At 36.8% G+C, this 17444-nt stretch overlaps 1 protein-coding gene across 1 annotated transcript in view; it reads right to left on the bottom strand.

The window, feature by feature from the left end:
• Positions 1-16405, bottom strand: part of SEL1L2 (SEL1L2 adaptor subunit of ERAD E3 ubiquitin ligase) — a 121519-nt gene extending 105114 nt beyond the window's left edge. Inside the window, exons 1-2 of the mRNA XM_055132141.1 lie at positions 16397-16405; positions 14527-14692 (exon numbers count right to left, since the gene is read on the bottom strand). Of these exons, the coding sequence (XP_054988116.1) occupies positions 14527-14692; positions 16397-16405 (175 nt within the window). The remainder of the gene's footprint in view (positions 1-14526; positions 14693-16396) is intronic.
• Between the last annotated feature and the right edge of the window lie 1039 nt (positions 16406-17444).

The raw sequence follows: 17444 nt of genomic DNA on the forward strand, positions 1-17444 counted from the left end.
CAGTAAATCGGAATATAAAAGATAAATGAGCCCAGTTCATCACAAGCCCCAAAAGAATGGAAGAAGAAGTCAAGAATGGCTTAAGGCAAGATTCCAACTCATTTCTTCCAGCCAAGAAACTCAGTAATAATTTTGTCTGTCAAGAAAATTAATGATGAGTAATGTCCAGAAGAACCAGATCAGGTATTATTACAAAGAAGCCTGGAGGTACAGGCTTCATTGTTTTCATTGTATGACTATTGATTTGTCTTGCTAAGAATTTTAAAATGGTAATTATGTTAAATTTAGACTAAGAAAGAAATGGTTCTTGATGTCTTATGTTTTTGGTTTTTTCTGTCACACTCAGAGGTGTTCGGAGCTTATTCCTGGATCTGAGTTTAGGTGGTATGACTCCTGGCAGGACTCAGGGATCAGGGCTCAGGGGACCATATGTTGAGACCAAACCCAGGTCAGAATGTGCAAGGCAAGTGCCCTGCCTTCTGTACTATCTCTCTGGTCCCATTTATTTGTTTGATATTAAAGAGATAAGTTAGTATGAGGGAAAACAAACATGTAAAGAAATGTATGGGCATGAAAACATTGTGTTTAATCATAAAACACTATTCAAATGCATTCTTAGAATCTAAGGTTTTATTTCTTTACTACTTATATTGCAATATATTTTGGAGAATGCTGAAATTTGAGTATCACTGTATCACTGTTATCCCATTGTTCATTGATGTACTCGAGCGGGCACCAGTAACATATCTATTCCTCCCAGCTCTGAAGATTTTAGCAGCCTCTCCTTATTCATATTTCCCAACGATTGGAGGCTCTTTCAGGGTCAGGAGAATGAGACCTATCATTACTGTTTTTGGCATATTGAATACGTCACAGGTAGCTTGCCAAGCTCTGCTTGTACGGGCAGGATACTCTCAGTAGCTTGCTGGGCTCTCCGAGAGGTATATGTATATATTTATATGTATATATATAATATATATGTAGTGATATATATAGTTTAATATATATATACCTATATCACTATATATATATATCACGGTATCACTGTCATCCCGCTGCTCATTAATTTGCTCAAGCGGGCACCAGTAACATCTTCATTGTGAGACTTGTTACTGTTTTTGGCATATCAAACTCACTACTGGTAGTTTGCCAGGCTCTGGTGCGTGGGGGAGATACTCTTGGTAGCTTGCCAGGGCGAAGAAATCGAACCTGGGTTGGTGGCATGCAAGGCAAACACCATACACACACACACACACATATTATTCTCTATGATTTGTTGCCTACTGTCTGAACTCCATCATATATGGTGTGGTAATTATGGAATGGAGACGTTACTGGTGCCTGCTCGAGCAAATAGACAAACAACAGGATGACAGTGATACAGTGAATTATGGAAAATGGGTAGGAAGTGTCTTTGTAATCTGGGTTCCATGGAACTTCATTCATGTGTGAGGGTCGGCCAGAGCATCCGGAAAGTAGCCTGGAGAATGGCGGCGGTTGAGTAGTGGAGGTCGGCTGCCGGGACTGGGTCCCTTGGGGCGAGGAGGGTTCTCACCCGTCCCCTCTGGGGTGCCCGGAGTGAAAACAGCCTAGTGCGGAGTCCCTTATTGATAGTCTAATCCCAAAATAAAGACCATTTTAATTTTATCATTTCTCTATTACGTGACTTGCAGCAGCTTCCTCTCATCAGCTGCATTTTAACTGCTAAACACCTCTAATGATGACATCTCTGAAATCTGGTAACTATCTCCATATCCTATTTATTAATTTTTCTTACTAGAGCATTTCTCAAAGTTTTCTTTTTGGAAATTAGAGTAAGAAAATAAAAATTTATCTTATGTGTATATGCACTAAAGAGCCTGGCAAGCTCCCCATGTGTATTCGATATGCCAAATACAGTAACAATAACAGGTCTCATTCCCCTGACCCTGAAAAGAGCCTCCAATTGTTGGGAAAAATGAGTTAGGAGAGGCTGCTAAAATCTCAACACTGGGATGAATGGAGACGTTACTGGCACCCACTCAAGTAAATCGATGAACAACAGGATACAGTGATATATGTGTATATATGTAATTCCAATCAGCTTATCTTGAAAAGTCTTTACTTATTTAAATTATAATGACAAGCACAGTTGTTACATTAAAGTTACAGGGCAGCAGCAGCAGCAGCAGCAGCAGCAGCAGCAGCACTGTCATCCCGTTTTTTATCAATTTGCTCAAGAGGGCACCAGTAACGTCTCCATTGTGAGACTAGTTGTTACTGTTTTTGGTGTACTGAATGTGCCAAGGGTAGCTTGCAAGGCTCTGCCATGTGGGTGGAATACTCTTGGTAGCTTGCCGGGCTCTCCGAGAGGGATGGAGGAATCCAACCCTGGTCGGCCGCATGCAAGGCAAATGCCTTACCGCTGTAAAGTTATAGGGTACAAATGCTATTTGCTATACTTGAGAAATATTTTGTCAAGGGGCATGTTGGTAGGTTACTGAAAATGAAAAAGTAGCTCCTCTATTTTCTTTTTCTTTTGGGAATCAAGAGAAAACTAAGTAAGCCAAACCCAGGAGTACTCAGGGACTGTTCCTACTTCAGGAGTGACCCCTGGCAGTGCTCTGGAGACCCTTTGTGGTGCTGGGGATTCAAAACTAAGGTAGGTGGTATGTAAGGAAAGGGCCTTAATCCCTGTACTAACATTTATTCTGTTTCTTGCATTTTCTTGATACTCATATTCCAAAATGTATTCATATTTCAAAAACAGTCTGATGTTCATGTATTCCCAGAATAAATTATTATATTTGGTATGCGAACCTTATGCTAAGATGTGATCACTGGGAATTAGGAAGGATTTTCTTCCAAATATTCCAGTATTAAAACTATTGAAAATAAATAAAATGACAGGCTATAAAATATGCAAATGTATTACATATCTACGTGCAAATAATGTATCAACAGAAAAAGCAATTAGAAAAATTATTCCATTTATAATCTAAGATGCATAAAGATATTGGAATAAATTTAATCAAAGAAAGAAGTCAAAGATCTATATCAGGAAATCTGTGACACTGTTGAAATAAATAAAAGAAAACACAAAGAGATGAGAAGAATCCTATGATGCTTATGAATTCATAATTACCATCACTAAAATGGCTTTACTATCTTTATCAATGAATAAATTTAATACAACCAGTCCTTATTAAAAGCCCAAAGACAATCTTCATAGAAATAGAACAAGAAATAATAAAATTGATTTTATAAACTATCCAAAATAGCAGAAATGTCTACTCCTTAAAAATATGAAACAGAACTGAAAGCATCACATTCACCAACTTCAAAATACAAATCAATAGTAACTAAAGGAATATGGTATTAGAATAAAAACACACACAGATCAATGGAACAGAATTGAGATCTCAGAAATAAAACCCCACATATATGGGCAACAAATTTATAACAAGGGACCCAAAAATCTCCTCTGGAACAAGGAAAGCCTGTTTCTTCAATAAGTGTCATTTGTGGTGCCAGAGGATAGTATAGCAGGTAGCGTCCTTGTGGCTATCCAGTTTTCCCAATGGCATCTTATACTTAACATATTTCTTCATTCATTCATCAATTAATGAATAGTCAACACTATCTTTAGCAATTCTTGAATATTGTAAAGAATGCTACAGTTAACATGGGAGTGCTGATGTCTATTAAATTAGTGCTTATGTGTGTGTAAATATCTAAGCATGAATAACTGGATTATAAGAGACTAATTTTTTACATATTTTTTATTTATTTGAGTCTTGGCCATAACTGGCTATGCTCAGGGATCACTGAATGCAGAGCCAGGAGAAGAAAGTCCTGAGCCCTGCAGAGAATGGCTGAAATGTTTTTTCTTTTTCTCTTCTTTTTGGGGGGAGATTTTTCTTTTTCTTTATATTTTCAATTTTTTTTATAAAGTTGTTCACAATAATTGATTACATTCAATATTTCTTTTTTTGATTATTAAATCACCGTGAGATACAGTTATAACAGTTACAAAGCTTTCATGTTTGAATTTCAGTCATACAATGATCAAACACCCATCCCATTACCCATCCCATGAGTCTCCACCACCAATGTCCCCAGTATACCTCCCCCCTTCCCAGCCCAACCCTCCCCCTGCCTCCATGGCAGACAATTTCCCCATACTCTCTCTCTACTTTGGGGCATTATGGTTTGCAACACAGATACTGAGAGGCTATCAGTTTATCTACTTTCAGCAGACATCTCCCATCCTGAATGATTCCTCCAGCCTTCATGATCACTTCTCAATTCCAGTTGCCTTCTCCCCCAGCTCATAAGACAGGCTTCCAACTGTGGAGGAATATTCCTGGCCCTTGTGTCTACTGTCCTTGGGTGTCAGTCTCATATTTTGTTATTTTATATTCCATAAATGAGTACAGTCATTCTATGTCTGTCCCTCTCTTTCTGACTCATTTCACGTAGCATGCTACTCTTCATGTCCATCCATTTATAAGCAAATTTCGTGACTTCATCTCTCCTAACAGCTGAAGAGTATTCCATTGTGTAGATGTACCAAAGTTTCTTTAACCAGTCATCTGTTCTCTGTCACTCGGGTTGTTTCCAGATTCTGGGTATTGTGGACAGTGCTGCAATGAACCTATAGGTGCGGATGTACTTTTCTACTGTGCTTTTTTTGCACCCTTGGGATATATTACCAGAAGCAGGGGTCATATGGAAGCTCAATTTCTAGGTTTTTTTTTTCTTTTTGGGTCACTCCTGGCGATGCTCAGGGGTTACACCTAGCTTTGCACTCGGAAATTACTCCTGGTGGTGCTCAGGGGACCATATGGGATGCTGGGAATCAAACCCAGGTGGCTGTGTGCAAGGCAAACGCCCTACCCGCTGTGCTATCGCTCCAGCCCCTTTTCTAGTTTTTAAAGAAATGCCCATATTGTTATCCAAAAAGACTGGACTAGTCGGCATTCCCAGTTCATTCTCACCAACAGTGAAAGAGTGTCCCTTTTCCCCCAAATCCATGCCAATATGGTTGATTTTGTACTTTTGAATGTGTGCCAGTCTCTGTGGTGTGAGATGATATCTTATTGCTGTTTTAATTTGTATCTCCCTGATGATTAGCAATGTGGATTTGTATTTATTTTTTGAGGAAGCTTCTGTTCATTTATTCTCCCCATTTTTTCATGGGGTTAGAGGGTTTTTTCTTATATAATTCTACTAGTGTCTTGTATATCCTGGATATTAATTCCTTATCAGATGGGTATTGGGTAAATATTCTTTCCCATTCTGTGGACTCTATATTTTGGTCACTGTTTCTTTTGAGGTGCAGAAGCTTCTTAGTTTGATGTAGTCCTATTTGTTTACATTTGTTTCTACTTGCTAGGTCAGTGGTGTTTCATCCTTAAAGATGCTTTTAGCTTCAATGTCATGGAGGGTTCTTCCTCCACTTTTCTCCATGTATCTTATGGATTCATGTCTGATATTGAGGTCTTTAATCCACTTTGATTTGACTTTTGTGTCTGGTGTTAGACTGAGGTCAGAGTTTATTCTTTTGCAGGTAGCTGTCCAGTTTTCCCAGCACCACTTGTTGAAGAGGTTTTCCTTGTTCCACTTCACATTTCTTGCTCCTTTGTCAAAGATTAAGTGGTTATATATTTGAGAGTCTGTGACAGGATATTCAACTCTGTTCCATTGGCCTGTGGGTCTGTTTCTAGCCCAATGCCATGCTGTTTTAATTACTACTGCTTTGTGGTACAGTTTGAAGTTGGGGAAGGTAATGCCACCCATCTTCTTTATCCTAAGGATTGCTTTAGCTATTCATGGGGGTTTATTGTTCCATATGAATTTCAGGAGTGTTTTGTCTATTTCTTTGAAAAATGTCATGGGTATCCTGATAGGGACTGCATTGAATCTGTATAATACTTTGGGCAGTGTTGTCATTTTGATAATTTTAACCCTTCCTGTCCATGAGACGGGGATGTGTCTCCATTTCCTTGTGTCCTCTTTTGTTTCCTGAAGTAGTGTCTTATAGTTAGATTATATTTTTAGGTGAGAAAATTACTATTTAAATTTGCTTTATTTGTTATATATTGTCACTATGAGGAGGTGCTAAAAACCACCACAGTCTTGGAAATGACATGACATATGATAGTATTCAGTGAGGGAGGGTACAGTTTCATTGTGCTCTGCACAGAGCATTGCATGGCAAAGTTGTTTAGTTCAGCTCTGATACACATAATTTGAGACAGCCCAACATCAAAGACCACTATTGGAAAGAAATTTTGATGTAATGTTAAGAATTTTATAAGAAAGCTATATTATATAGTGTCACACATTGCTTTAGTGTATAGTAACTTTGATCATTTATTTATATACAAGCTGGGGTCATCTACCAAAAAAAATCTTATGTAAAATCTTAATCTTAGTGACCTCTAATTATCCCTAATTAATTCTGTTTCATAGTTACACTTCTATTATAAGTCTAAAAAAATCTTTCATCCTTTAAGTTTATGCCATTCATCTGAAACCTTTAGTTATTATTGTCTTGTGAGTCTTGTGATTGCCTTTCAAGTGAATCAGGTAGATCTTTTCTGTGCTTTGAGACACTGAGTCAAATTTACAGCTACTAAAATGAAGAACCCTACAAGAAATAGATACTTTTTAAGAATTATACAGCTTTCCAAGGCTCACTCAAGAGGAAATAGAAAACAAGAGCAGACTAATTGAGTAAGAAAGTTCAGACAGTAATTAAAAAAGTTATCTCAAAACAAAAGTTCACATTGGAAGTGTTCATTAGTGAATTGTATCAAACCTTCAAATATGTATTATCTATACTTCTCAAGCTTCTTATCTATACTTCTTATCTAATTATCTATACTTCTCCCAATATAGCAAAGAAACCAGAATCTGTCCTAAAGGCTATAGAAGTCAACATTACTCAATACCAAAACCTGACAGAGATACTACTAACAAAATAGGAACCTGGAGAAATATCCCCTTATAAACATAGATGCTTATAAGGGCTGGAGCGATAGCACAGCAGGTAGGGCGTTTGCCTTGCATGCGGCCAACCAGGGTTCAGTTCCTCCACCCCTTAGAGAGCCGAGCAAGGAACCGAGAGTATTTTGCCTGCATGGCAAAGACTGGCAAGCTACCCTTGTCATATTCGATATACCAAAAACAGTAACAACAAGTCTCACAATGGAGATGTTACTGGTGCCTGCTCAAGCAAATCGATGAGCAATGGGATGACAGTGACAGTGACAAACATAGATGCAAAAATCCTCAACAAAACCTAGAAAAGATATGTCAAAAGGATCATAGAAGACTAGAGCAATAGTGCAACAGACCAATGGACTGGATAATTGCTTTGCATGTAGGAGGCCTGTGTTCAATGTCTGGCATCACTTTGTTTCCCAAGCTTAACCAGGTGTGTCCCTAAGCACAGAGCCAGTAGTAGCTGGGTGTGACTGTGGACCTCCAAAAATCAAACAGAAAAGTACAAAGGATCAAGTTATAATAGAGATAATGCAGCAGGTAAGAAGCTTTCCTTGCATGCAGCCAATCCTGGTTTAATCTAAGGTACCACATATGGCGCCTCGGAGTGATCCCTGAGCACAATTAGGTGAGGCCAACCATCCCTCAAACCAAACAAAACAGATTAAAAAATCCTTCCAAAAACCACATACCATAATCAGTAGGGATTTATTCAACTAATGTAAGGAGAGTTCAATATTTATAAATAAATTTACATCAAACACCACATTAATAAAAGGAAAGATAAAATAATATGATCATACCAATAAACATCGATAATGCTACAATAGAAATTCTACAATGTATTTCAGAATAGTAAAAACCCTATATAACAAACCAACTGCTAACATCATTCTCAAAGGCAAAAGACTTTCAGACCAATGGGATATAATCAAAAACTTGAAAATGAAATATATATGCGGAGAGTTAATAAATGACAAATGAGACAAGTGCATTAATTGAAGGAAGCTTTTTTAAATAATAATTTATTTTTAAAAAAATTTTTCCCCTGTAGAGACACCTCCAGACTTTTATTTTATTTTTTTAGAATTTATTTATTTTTTAATTGGTGAGTCACAGTGAGGGTACAGTTACAGATTCACACATTTTCGTGCTTGTTTTTTCCCTCATGCAATGTTCGAGAGCCCCTCCCTCCACCAGTGTCCATTCTCCACCACTTATGAACCCAGTATCCCTCCCACCCCGCTATCCCATCCCCTCACCCCGCTCTGCCTCTGTGGCAGAGCATTCCAATTTGTTCTCTCTCTCTCTCCTTTTGGGTGTTGTGGTTTGCAATAGGGGTATTGAGTGGCCATCATGTTCAGTCTCTAGTCTACTTTCAGCGTGCATCTCCCTTCCCGCTCGGGATTTCCAATCACAGTTTACTTGGTGCTCCCTTCTCTATCTGGGATGACTTTCCCCCAGCGTGTGAGGCTAGGGGAGCTATTTTTTTTAATAGTATTGGAAAACTGGAAACAGCATAGGAATAAAGAAAATAAATGAACCTTTAACTCACACCATACATAAAGATTAATTCAAGATGAAGTAAAGACTTTGATACTCAACTAAAATCTGTACAACACTTTGAGAAATTCCCTAAGAATTCCCCTAAAATACTGACCTCAGATATATTTTTAATGACTTGGCAAACAAAAGTCAAAGTAAACAAATAGAAATGTATCAAACTAAAACATTTTTTGCATTGTCATAGAAATTAAAATGAAAATAAAATTATACCCCACTAAATGGAAGAAAATATTTACATACCATAAAATTGACAAAAGTCTAATATTCCAAGGTGTGGTAAGCACTCACAAAGCTGAAAACAAAAACAACCCCATCCAAAAATGGAAAGAGAAATGAGCAAATACTTCTCCAAAGAAGACACAGATGACTTACTAGCAGGCAAATAATAAAGTATTTGTATTGGTTTCTTATTATAAGGGAGCTGAAAATCAGAATGATATTTAGATGTCACTTCACATCAGTGAGAATGGCCTGTATCAAAAAGGTCAGAAATAACCACTGCTGGTAGGGATGTAGTAAAAAAGGAGCCCTCATTCACTCACTGTTGGGGGAAATGTAAACTATTTCAGCCTCTGTGGAAAACAGTATGGAGATTTTTCAAAAAATGAAAAACTGAACTATATGAAATAGCAATTACACTCCTTGAACACATATATCAAAGAACACAAAAACATTAACTCAAAAATATATATGTACACTAGAGGAGGTTTGGAGAAAGATGAAGGGACAGAAAGCAATGACATTGGAACAGTGGTGGAGGGTCTTTGACACTTTGTAATGATGGCAGTGTAGAAAATTTCTGCACCAGATGTATAAACATTGCCACTACCATAAACATGTAAACTCAACATTAATAATTTGTCAAAGACATATTTATATGTATATAAATATAATCCCACAAATGAATGCAGTCATTCTGTACCTGTCCCTCTCCTTCTGACTCATTTCACTCAATATGATACTCTCCATATCAATCCATTTATAAGCAACTTTCATGACTTCATTCTAAAAGCTGCATAGTATTCCATTGTGTACATGTACCATAATTTGTCCAGTCATATGTTCTTGGGCACTAATTATTGTTTTGATTTGAATCCTACAGAGGCAGAGTATTTTTTTCATGTGCCTTTTGACCATTCAAATTTCTTCTTTGAGGAAGTTTCTACTCAAACCCTTTCTTCACTTTTTGATGGGGTTGGATTTTTTTTTGTAAAGTTCTACTAGTGCCTTTTATAACTTTGTTGTTAACCCTTTATCAGATAGATATTGGGTAAATAATTTTTCTTATTCTGTGGTCTGACTTTGTATCTTAGATACCATTTCTTTTGAGGTGCATAAGCTTCTTAGTTTCTTGTAGTCCCATTTGTTTATCTTTGCTTCCACTTGCTTAGTCAGTGGTCTAAATGAAGATGCCTTGAGCTTTAATGTCATGGAAGGTTTTGCTTATGTTTTCTTCCATGTACCTTATGGATCCAGGTATGATACTGAGGTCTTCAATTCATTTTTATCTGACTTTTGTGTATAGTATTAGAAAAAAGTCTGAGTTCATTTTTCACATGTAGCTGCCCAGTTTTCCCAGCACCTCTTGTTGAAGAGGTTTTCCTTGCTCCACTTCATACTTCTTGCTCCCTTTTCAAAGGTTAAATGTTCAGGTCAATGGTTGGAGCTTGCTACAAGTGTGTGACAGGTAAAGGGCACAGGTAAAGGGATATACCTGATAATCTTTCATTATCAGTACTCTAAACTATAAGGTCCAAGAGAGAAGGAAAGACAGAGAGATAGAGATAGATAGATAGATAGATAGATAGATAGATAGAGAGAGAGAGAGAGAGAGAGAGAGAGGAGAAAAGTGCCTGCCATGGTGGCTGGCAGGCTGTGGGATGGGGTGGGTGTGGGTGGGAGGGAAACTGGGACTATTAGTGGTGGGAAAAACACACTGGTGAAAGGATAGCTGTTGGAACATTATAAGACAGAAATCTAATCATGAACAATTTATGAATGTGTATATCACTTTAAGTATACAATTTAATTTTTTAATTTTAAATTGCTTCTAAAATCTCAGGGCTAGGATGAATGGAGACGTTACTGAGACCGCTCGAGAAATTCGACGATCAACGGGATGATGATGATGATGATAATGATGATAATAATGATGATGATGAGGATGATGATGATTTAAATTACATTTAAAATTTAATTTAAAAATTTTGTAATATATTTAAACTCAATTTAAATTCAATTTAAAAAATAAATAGATGGGAAAAAAAGAATGTCAGACACCATATGGCTTTGGAAACAAAGATTGAACTCAGAAAGTTAAAGAAGACAAAACAATTACTGAGGCAAAAAAAATTGTTAAAACAACTCTTACAAAAATCAAGTGTTAATGAGATAGTTCCAATCTTAAAACTCTTCCCTCTCACCTCTGGCCCTCTGAAATAGCTTGGTTCTTGGTTTCTACCTATTACTCTTAGTAGACATGAGAAATTTTCTTCTTTTTTTTTTTGCTTTTGGGCTACACATGGTGGTGTTCAAGGGTTATTTCTGGCTTGGCATTTGGGTATCACTCCTGATGGAATCAGGGGAACATGTTGAGTGTGGGAGTCACACCTGGGTTGACTGTATACAAAGCAAGAAGCATACTGGCTGTACTACAGTTCCTGCCATGATCTTTTTTTCTTTATTTACTCATAGCCAGAGGGCACATTTTATCATTTATGTAAATCTTGACATGTGGATATTACTTTTAATTTGCAGCAATGAATGCATTCCTTACAGGTCTAAAAGACAGGAAGACATTTCTTTAAAATTACTCAAATATGAATTGTGAAACCTATTGCATACATTATACCTGATAGTTATAAAATACCATTATACCATTATTTATTCATCCTTAAAACTTTCAAATGAATTTGGTGTTAAGCAAATTTCAGCATCCTTATCATATAGTTCAATATTTGCCCAAGACTATTTTGAGAAGCAAGGGATTGAATTTTCTTGATGCTAGCTTACCTTTGTCCCACTTTATTCAAACACCATGGCTTAAAAAGTTGCTCAGAATGCATTTATTACAGGCATTCAATATCTCAACACCAATCCCACTACCAGTGTGACCTTCCCTCCACAAATGTCCCCATTTTCCCAACCATTCCTAGGTCTGCTTCCTTAGGAGCCCCCAAGTATCTTATTTTGTATTGCTTGTTAAAAATAAATGATTAATGGAATTATCCAAAAATATTTTAGCAAAAGAAAAATTATGAAAATTGTTCTATCTCACCGTAGGGACATTCAGTCCTTGTCTGAGGGTTTACTGAGCTGTTGTTGCTAGTTGAGACTTCGGTGATAATGCTTATTGTTTATTGAGCTTGGTTGGTTTCTATGTTACCTTCCCACCAATTTTGGTGCACTCCAACTGGGATGTCAGTATTGTAGAGTATGAAGATATCCCAGAAAATTTAACTGGGTAGTGAGCTCATGTGGTGGTAGTTGTGAGATGTGAATGGGGCTTCAAGGGCTTCCAGAAGTACAAGCGGAGGGAAGGCTGCCAGCCACCACTCTGGAAAGACCTCAGAGTTGTCAGCCAAAAACCTGATAAACCTGAAAATTTCGGCAGTTTAGCTTCTCTGCTGAACTCAGCTCTGAGGCAGTGGAGTCCAGTTGTTGGCATGGTGGCAGTTGTTGGGTGTGAGTTGGCTCTGGGGCTTCTACAGTATGGCACGTGGCCGCCCCCTCTCAGTGTCACCCCAGAGTATCCGTGAGTTTTTCTCCAGTTAGTTGATTTCTTCTGAGATTTAATCATGAGTCTGTAAAGCTGGTCCAATAGATAAGCTTACATGGCAGCAGGTGTGGGATGTGGGTGCTGACAATGATTTTTGTGTGTCCAAATTCTAGTTCTGGATGCTGCTGACCCAAGGACAGAGTGCCAGCATGGCTGAGCTCCGATTCAAGCTTTCTCCATCTGCAGATGGCTGTCCTTATAACCTCTACACTCCAGACACAAAGCATTTTCTTTTGCCATGTCCTTGTGCCACTTCCACCATCTCCCTTTAGCTTGCTTTGTGAGGTGCAAAGTAGCTAAAAGTGACTTCAGCACCAGATTATCAAAATCCAAATTTGTTTCCCTACTAAATATTAAATTTGTTTTCTGCTTGTTTGTTCTTAAGAAAATTATTTTTCTGTGTTACATGATTTTCATCATTTAGGGAAGACAGTAATTTGTTTGGCATGGGAAACAAAGAAGTAGGCTAGAAGTAACCTCAAGACAGTGGTGGAGGGTCTTCAACACTTTGGTGGTGGTGGAGTTGCAGCAACTTTGTACATTAAGGCATAATATTCACACTATTATGATTGTGTTTCCTGAGCTACAATTAAAAACCCTTCCCCCCCCATTTTTTGGCCACATCTGACAACACTCAGAGATTACCTCCTGGCTCTGTGCTCAGGAATTACTCCTGGCAGTGTTTCAGGAACCATATGGGTTGCCAGAGATTGAACCCAGATCAGACTCCTGCAAGGCAAGTGCCCTACATGCTTTCTATCTCTCCAGGCCCATTACTATTATATATTAGAAATCAAAATATAACCACAGATACATAGGGATAAATTTACTATATTAAACAGCAAAAGTTCTCTTAATTTCTATTGTCCTAATTTATCAATATTTTCATAATACAAGGCCAGGAAAGATATCCCAGCAGATAATCTGCTTACCTTATATACAGCTGACCCCCTAGTTTGACCCCTGGCACAGCAGATGGTCCCCCAAGCATTTCTAGAAGTGATCCTGAGCTCAGAGCTGGGAGCAAGCCTTAAGCATAATGGATGTTAACCAAAAACCAAAACCAAAAGCAAATAGTCCATGACATGAGAAATCATTAAAAATGCCATCAGAGAATGATTTATAATAGAAGTATCATTTAATGAATTTTAGATAAATAAAAGGTAGACCATGCTTCTATTTCCAAAATAGCTCATTGATGTTTTTAAGTAGATAATTTAGATTTTAAAGGAATTGTATACATATATATAGTAATGTCATTACAAAGTGATATTCTTAGAATGGAGAGATAGTTCAAGAATCCAAGCTGATGCTTTGCATGTGGATCTCCAAAGGACCACCAGAGCACCCCTGAGAATAGCATAAGATATATAGATAATAACATGCTAATAACTATTAAAGAATATATAAATCTTAGAAAAGGGAAAACTTCCATTCACCATTCACAACACAAAATATATTGAAAATGATTCTTGCCTATTTGAGTGCCAGTTATATACCATACATAAAATCTTTGTATGTTATTCCTTATTTTCTTCAGATTCTTCTTGCATTAAGAGAAACTTATTAACTAATCAAATATGCTTTTACTAGGAAAAGTTTTAGGTTGCTAGACTAGAAAAAGGAGCATTATATTAATTTCAATTTTGTTTAAATTATTAGGGTTTCTACTTACAGAGTAGACAATAAATGTTTTATCAACATATTTTTGGAGGTTTTTCAATCTGGTCCTAATAATCAATCTTGCTTATCATCATCAGTACAAATTATGAGTGCATAAGGGAGATCACTGTATCACTGTCATCCTGTTGCTCATTGATTTGCTGGTGTAGACACCAGTAATGTCTCCATTATGAGACTTGTTGTTACTGTTTTTGGCATATGGAATATGCCACGGTTAGCTTGCCAGGCTTTGCCGTGTAGACGAGATACTCTCAGTAGCTTGCCGGGCTCTCCGAGAAGGGCGGAGGAATCGAACCTGGGTCGGCCGCAGGCAAGGCAAATGCCCTACCCGCGGTGCTATTGCTCCAGCCCATAAGGGAGATAAAAGATGAAAATTTTAAGAGAAAAATTAAGTATTATAAATATTTATTATTCTATTTGAAGACTTTACAAGAAAGTAGCTTTAAATTTTTTATTTGATAATTTATGAAATCACTTCAAATACATAAGTGAGGGAAAATTCTACTCACCATAATTTTTATTCCTTTTTAAGAGATCTTCATTTTGAAGTCCTTTCATTCTTAATTTATGTTGATTTTTCCTTTCTATGAGATTTTCCCTTTTGTTGGTTAGTTTGTTCAATTTTCTTTGTTCTGATATATGTGATAAAAATTGTTTAATTCTGTTCATTGGTACCTACAAAGAAAAAATTTTTGCTCACATTTTTAATTTGTAATCTTTTAATAGAAACAATAGCAAATTAAAAATTTTGCCAATTAATGGCTAAATGCTGGTCTAATTCAATCCACTCTTGCTTTTTTAAAGATCAAAATGATAGTAATCAGTTTAAAAATCAGTTTAACAATTATTAACTTTTGTGAAGGAAATACTTAAAGAAACCTATACATTATCACCTGAATTGCAGTTTCAAGCGTTAAAACCTCAGTGTTGTAAAATTGTAAGGTAATTTAACCAGTTTTAATATATTGTCATGGTAATAGCAATTAGTGAACTAAGAACAAATAAAGATCTGGACATTGTTTTATTATATTACACAAGTTTATAATAGGCAGAGAACATAGAAAATTATGTAACTAGAATAAAATTTATTTTAGGGGACCTGAGTGATAGCACAGTGGATAGGACATTTGATTTGTATGCGGTAACCCCTGTTTGATCCCTGGAGGTGCATGATCCCCTCCCCCCACCCCACTTGCACCTCCAGGAGTAATTCCTAAGTGCAGAGCCAGAGCCAGGAGAAACAGGAGAAACCCCTGAGCATCGCAGTGTGTGATCCAAAAATTAAAAAAAAAATTTTAGGAATGTCCAAACAATATACCATAAATTATATCATTGATCTATTTTAATGAATAGTGCTCTAGGCATTGGTTTTGAAGAGTTGAAAATAACGCAGATTTTGAAACTTAAAAGCTTTATGGAAACGCATATTCATCACTTACAAGAACCTTTTTTCAGCAAAAATTATATGGAAGTTTCAAGAAATTTATTTGTTGGAGCTGAAAGGATAGTTCAAGGTGCTGAGTGTATGCTTTGTATGATGGGTTTGATCTCCATCACTGTTTTTCCCCCAAGAACTGCTGGGAGCAACTCCTGAGCACAGAGCTGGGAACAGACCCTGAGCAGCATGCTAGACCTGGTCAAAAAAATTATTTATCACTACTATTTCTAAGAAAAGTAAAGATTCTGAGAAGAGTCAAGGCTTTTGTTCTCAGGTTCTGACGCCACCCCCTCGCGCCCACACTCCCCACCCACACTGTCACAATCTGAACATCTTTTATTCTGAGGTAAATTGTAAGCCTGGAGTTCCTATATGTTTGTAAAGATATCAGAGCAGTGAGTCAAAGGCTTATCATTCAGGGATATAAAATCAAGTAACTTTAAATAAAAACAATCTTTACCGAGTTATAATTCACATGCTATAAATGTGTGACTTACATGCTATGATTATAAGTGATTGCGCATTGAAAGTGTGCAATTCAACAGTTGTTGAGTATTCACAGTTATATGCTATCTTCATCCAGTTAAGTCGAAAACATTTTTATCACCTCAAGGAAAAAACAATTTTTTATATACTACACACTCATACTCTTTTCTTCCCTATATACTCATCTCCAGCAACTACTAATATGTTAGTTACATCTCTCTGAATTCCTTTATTTTGCTTTTGTTTTTCTTGCCAATGGATCTAAATAGGACTCCAAATACATTTCTGATATTAGGTTCCTATAATGTGTCACCTATATTTTAGTGTTTCTTCTTATTTTCTTTTTGTTTTGGGGGGGATGTGGCAGGGACACTGCTCAGGGGTTATTCCTGGTTCTGTGTTCAGGGATCACTCCTGGTGGGTTCAGAGACCATGTGAGGTGCCAGGGAACAAACCTGGGTCATCCTCACGCAAGGCAGGCACAAGCTTCTGTGATATCTCTCTAGCCTCTTTTTTTCCCTATATATTTTATGGTTTACATCTGATATCCAAGAATTTTATACATGGATTTTTGTAAAGGGTTTCTTTTGCTTAGCATAACTTTTTTTTAATATTGTATCATGTACCAGTAATTTATTCTTTTCTGGCTAAATAATATTTTGTCTATGCATTTACTTCATTTTTATCATCCATTTGTCTGCTGATGGACATTTGGACTGTTTCCATTTTTAAGCTATTATAAATAGTGCCGATATAAATATTCATGTAAAAGTTTCTGTGTGAATATTAAGGACTTCAAATGTGATTATTCTTATTTAGGGCATCCACATTCAAATATAAAAATGAAAGATGTTCAGTTAAATAAAATTTTTAAAATGTAAGTAGGTAGTAAATATGCATAGTCAAATAAACTAGAAAAAATCAACAGCAGGTATTCAAGTTATACCCAGTCTGTTTGATATTGTTATTTAGAGACACAGGCAACTAGAGCAAGGCTTGCCAACTTCAGCATGTGGATCCCAAGATCTCTTTAAGCATTAGTACCAAGCAGACAGAGCATGAAAGAACATGAAAGATTATATGCAGAGAGGGGTTTTTCTTCCACTTCATTTGACTTTCTTTTCTTTTTTTCTTTTTGGCTTTCTTTGCTCTTTGAAAAGGCCAAATCTGGGAGTGACACACAATGTTTTGATAGTCATTTTGATTACATGGCCCTACTCAACAAAGCATCTGGGAAGCATAATATATCTGGGTATTAAAAAAAAAGAATATAAATCATGGGCTGGATCAATAGTACAGCTGACTCAGGTTCAATCCACTGTCACTGCATCTGGTCCTCAGAGCCCTGTCAAAAGTGATCTCTGAGTGCAAAGCCAGCAATAGGCCCCGAATTCTGCTGGGTATAGCACAGAAACAAAAACAAAAAAAAATTTTTTTAAAGAGAAAATATGAATTTTGATGAACCTCTGTAATTCTCCAATACAATTAATTTTTTTGAGGTGT

This window comes from Sorex araneus, chromosome 3, assembly GCF_027595985.1.
Source record: "Sorex araneus isolate mSorAra2 chromosome 3, mSorAra2.pri, whole genome shotgun sequence".
NCBI classification, from domain to species: domain Eukaryota; kingdom Metazoa; phylum Chordata; class Mammalia; order Eulipotyphla; family Soricidae; genus Sorex; species Sorex araneus.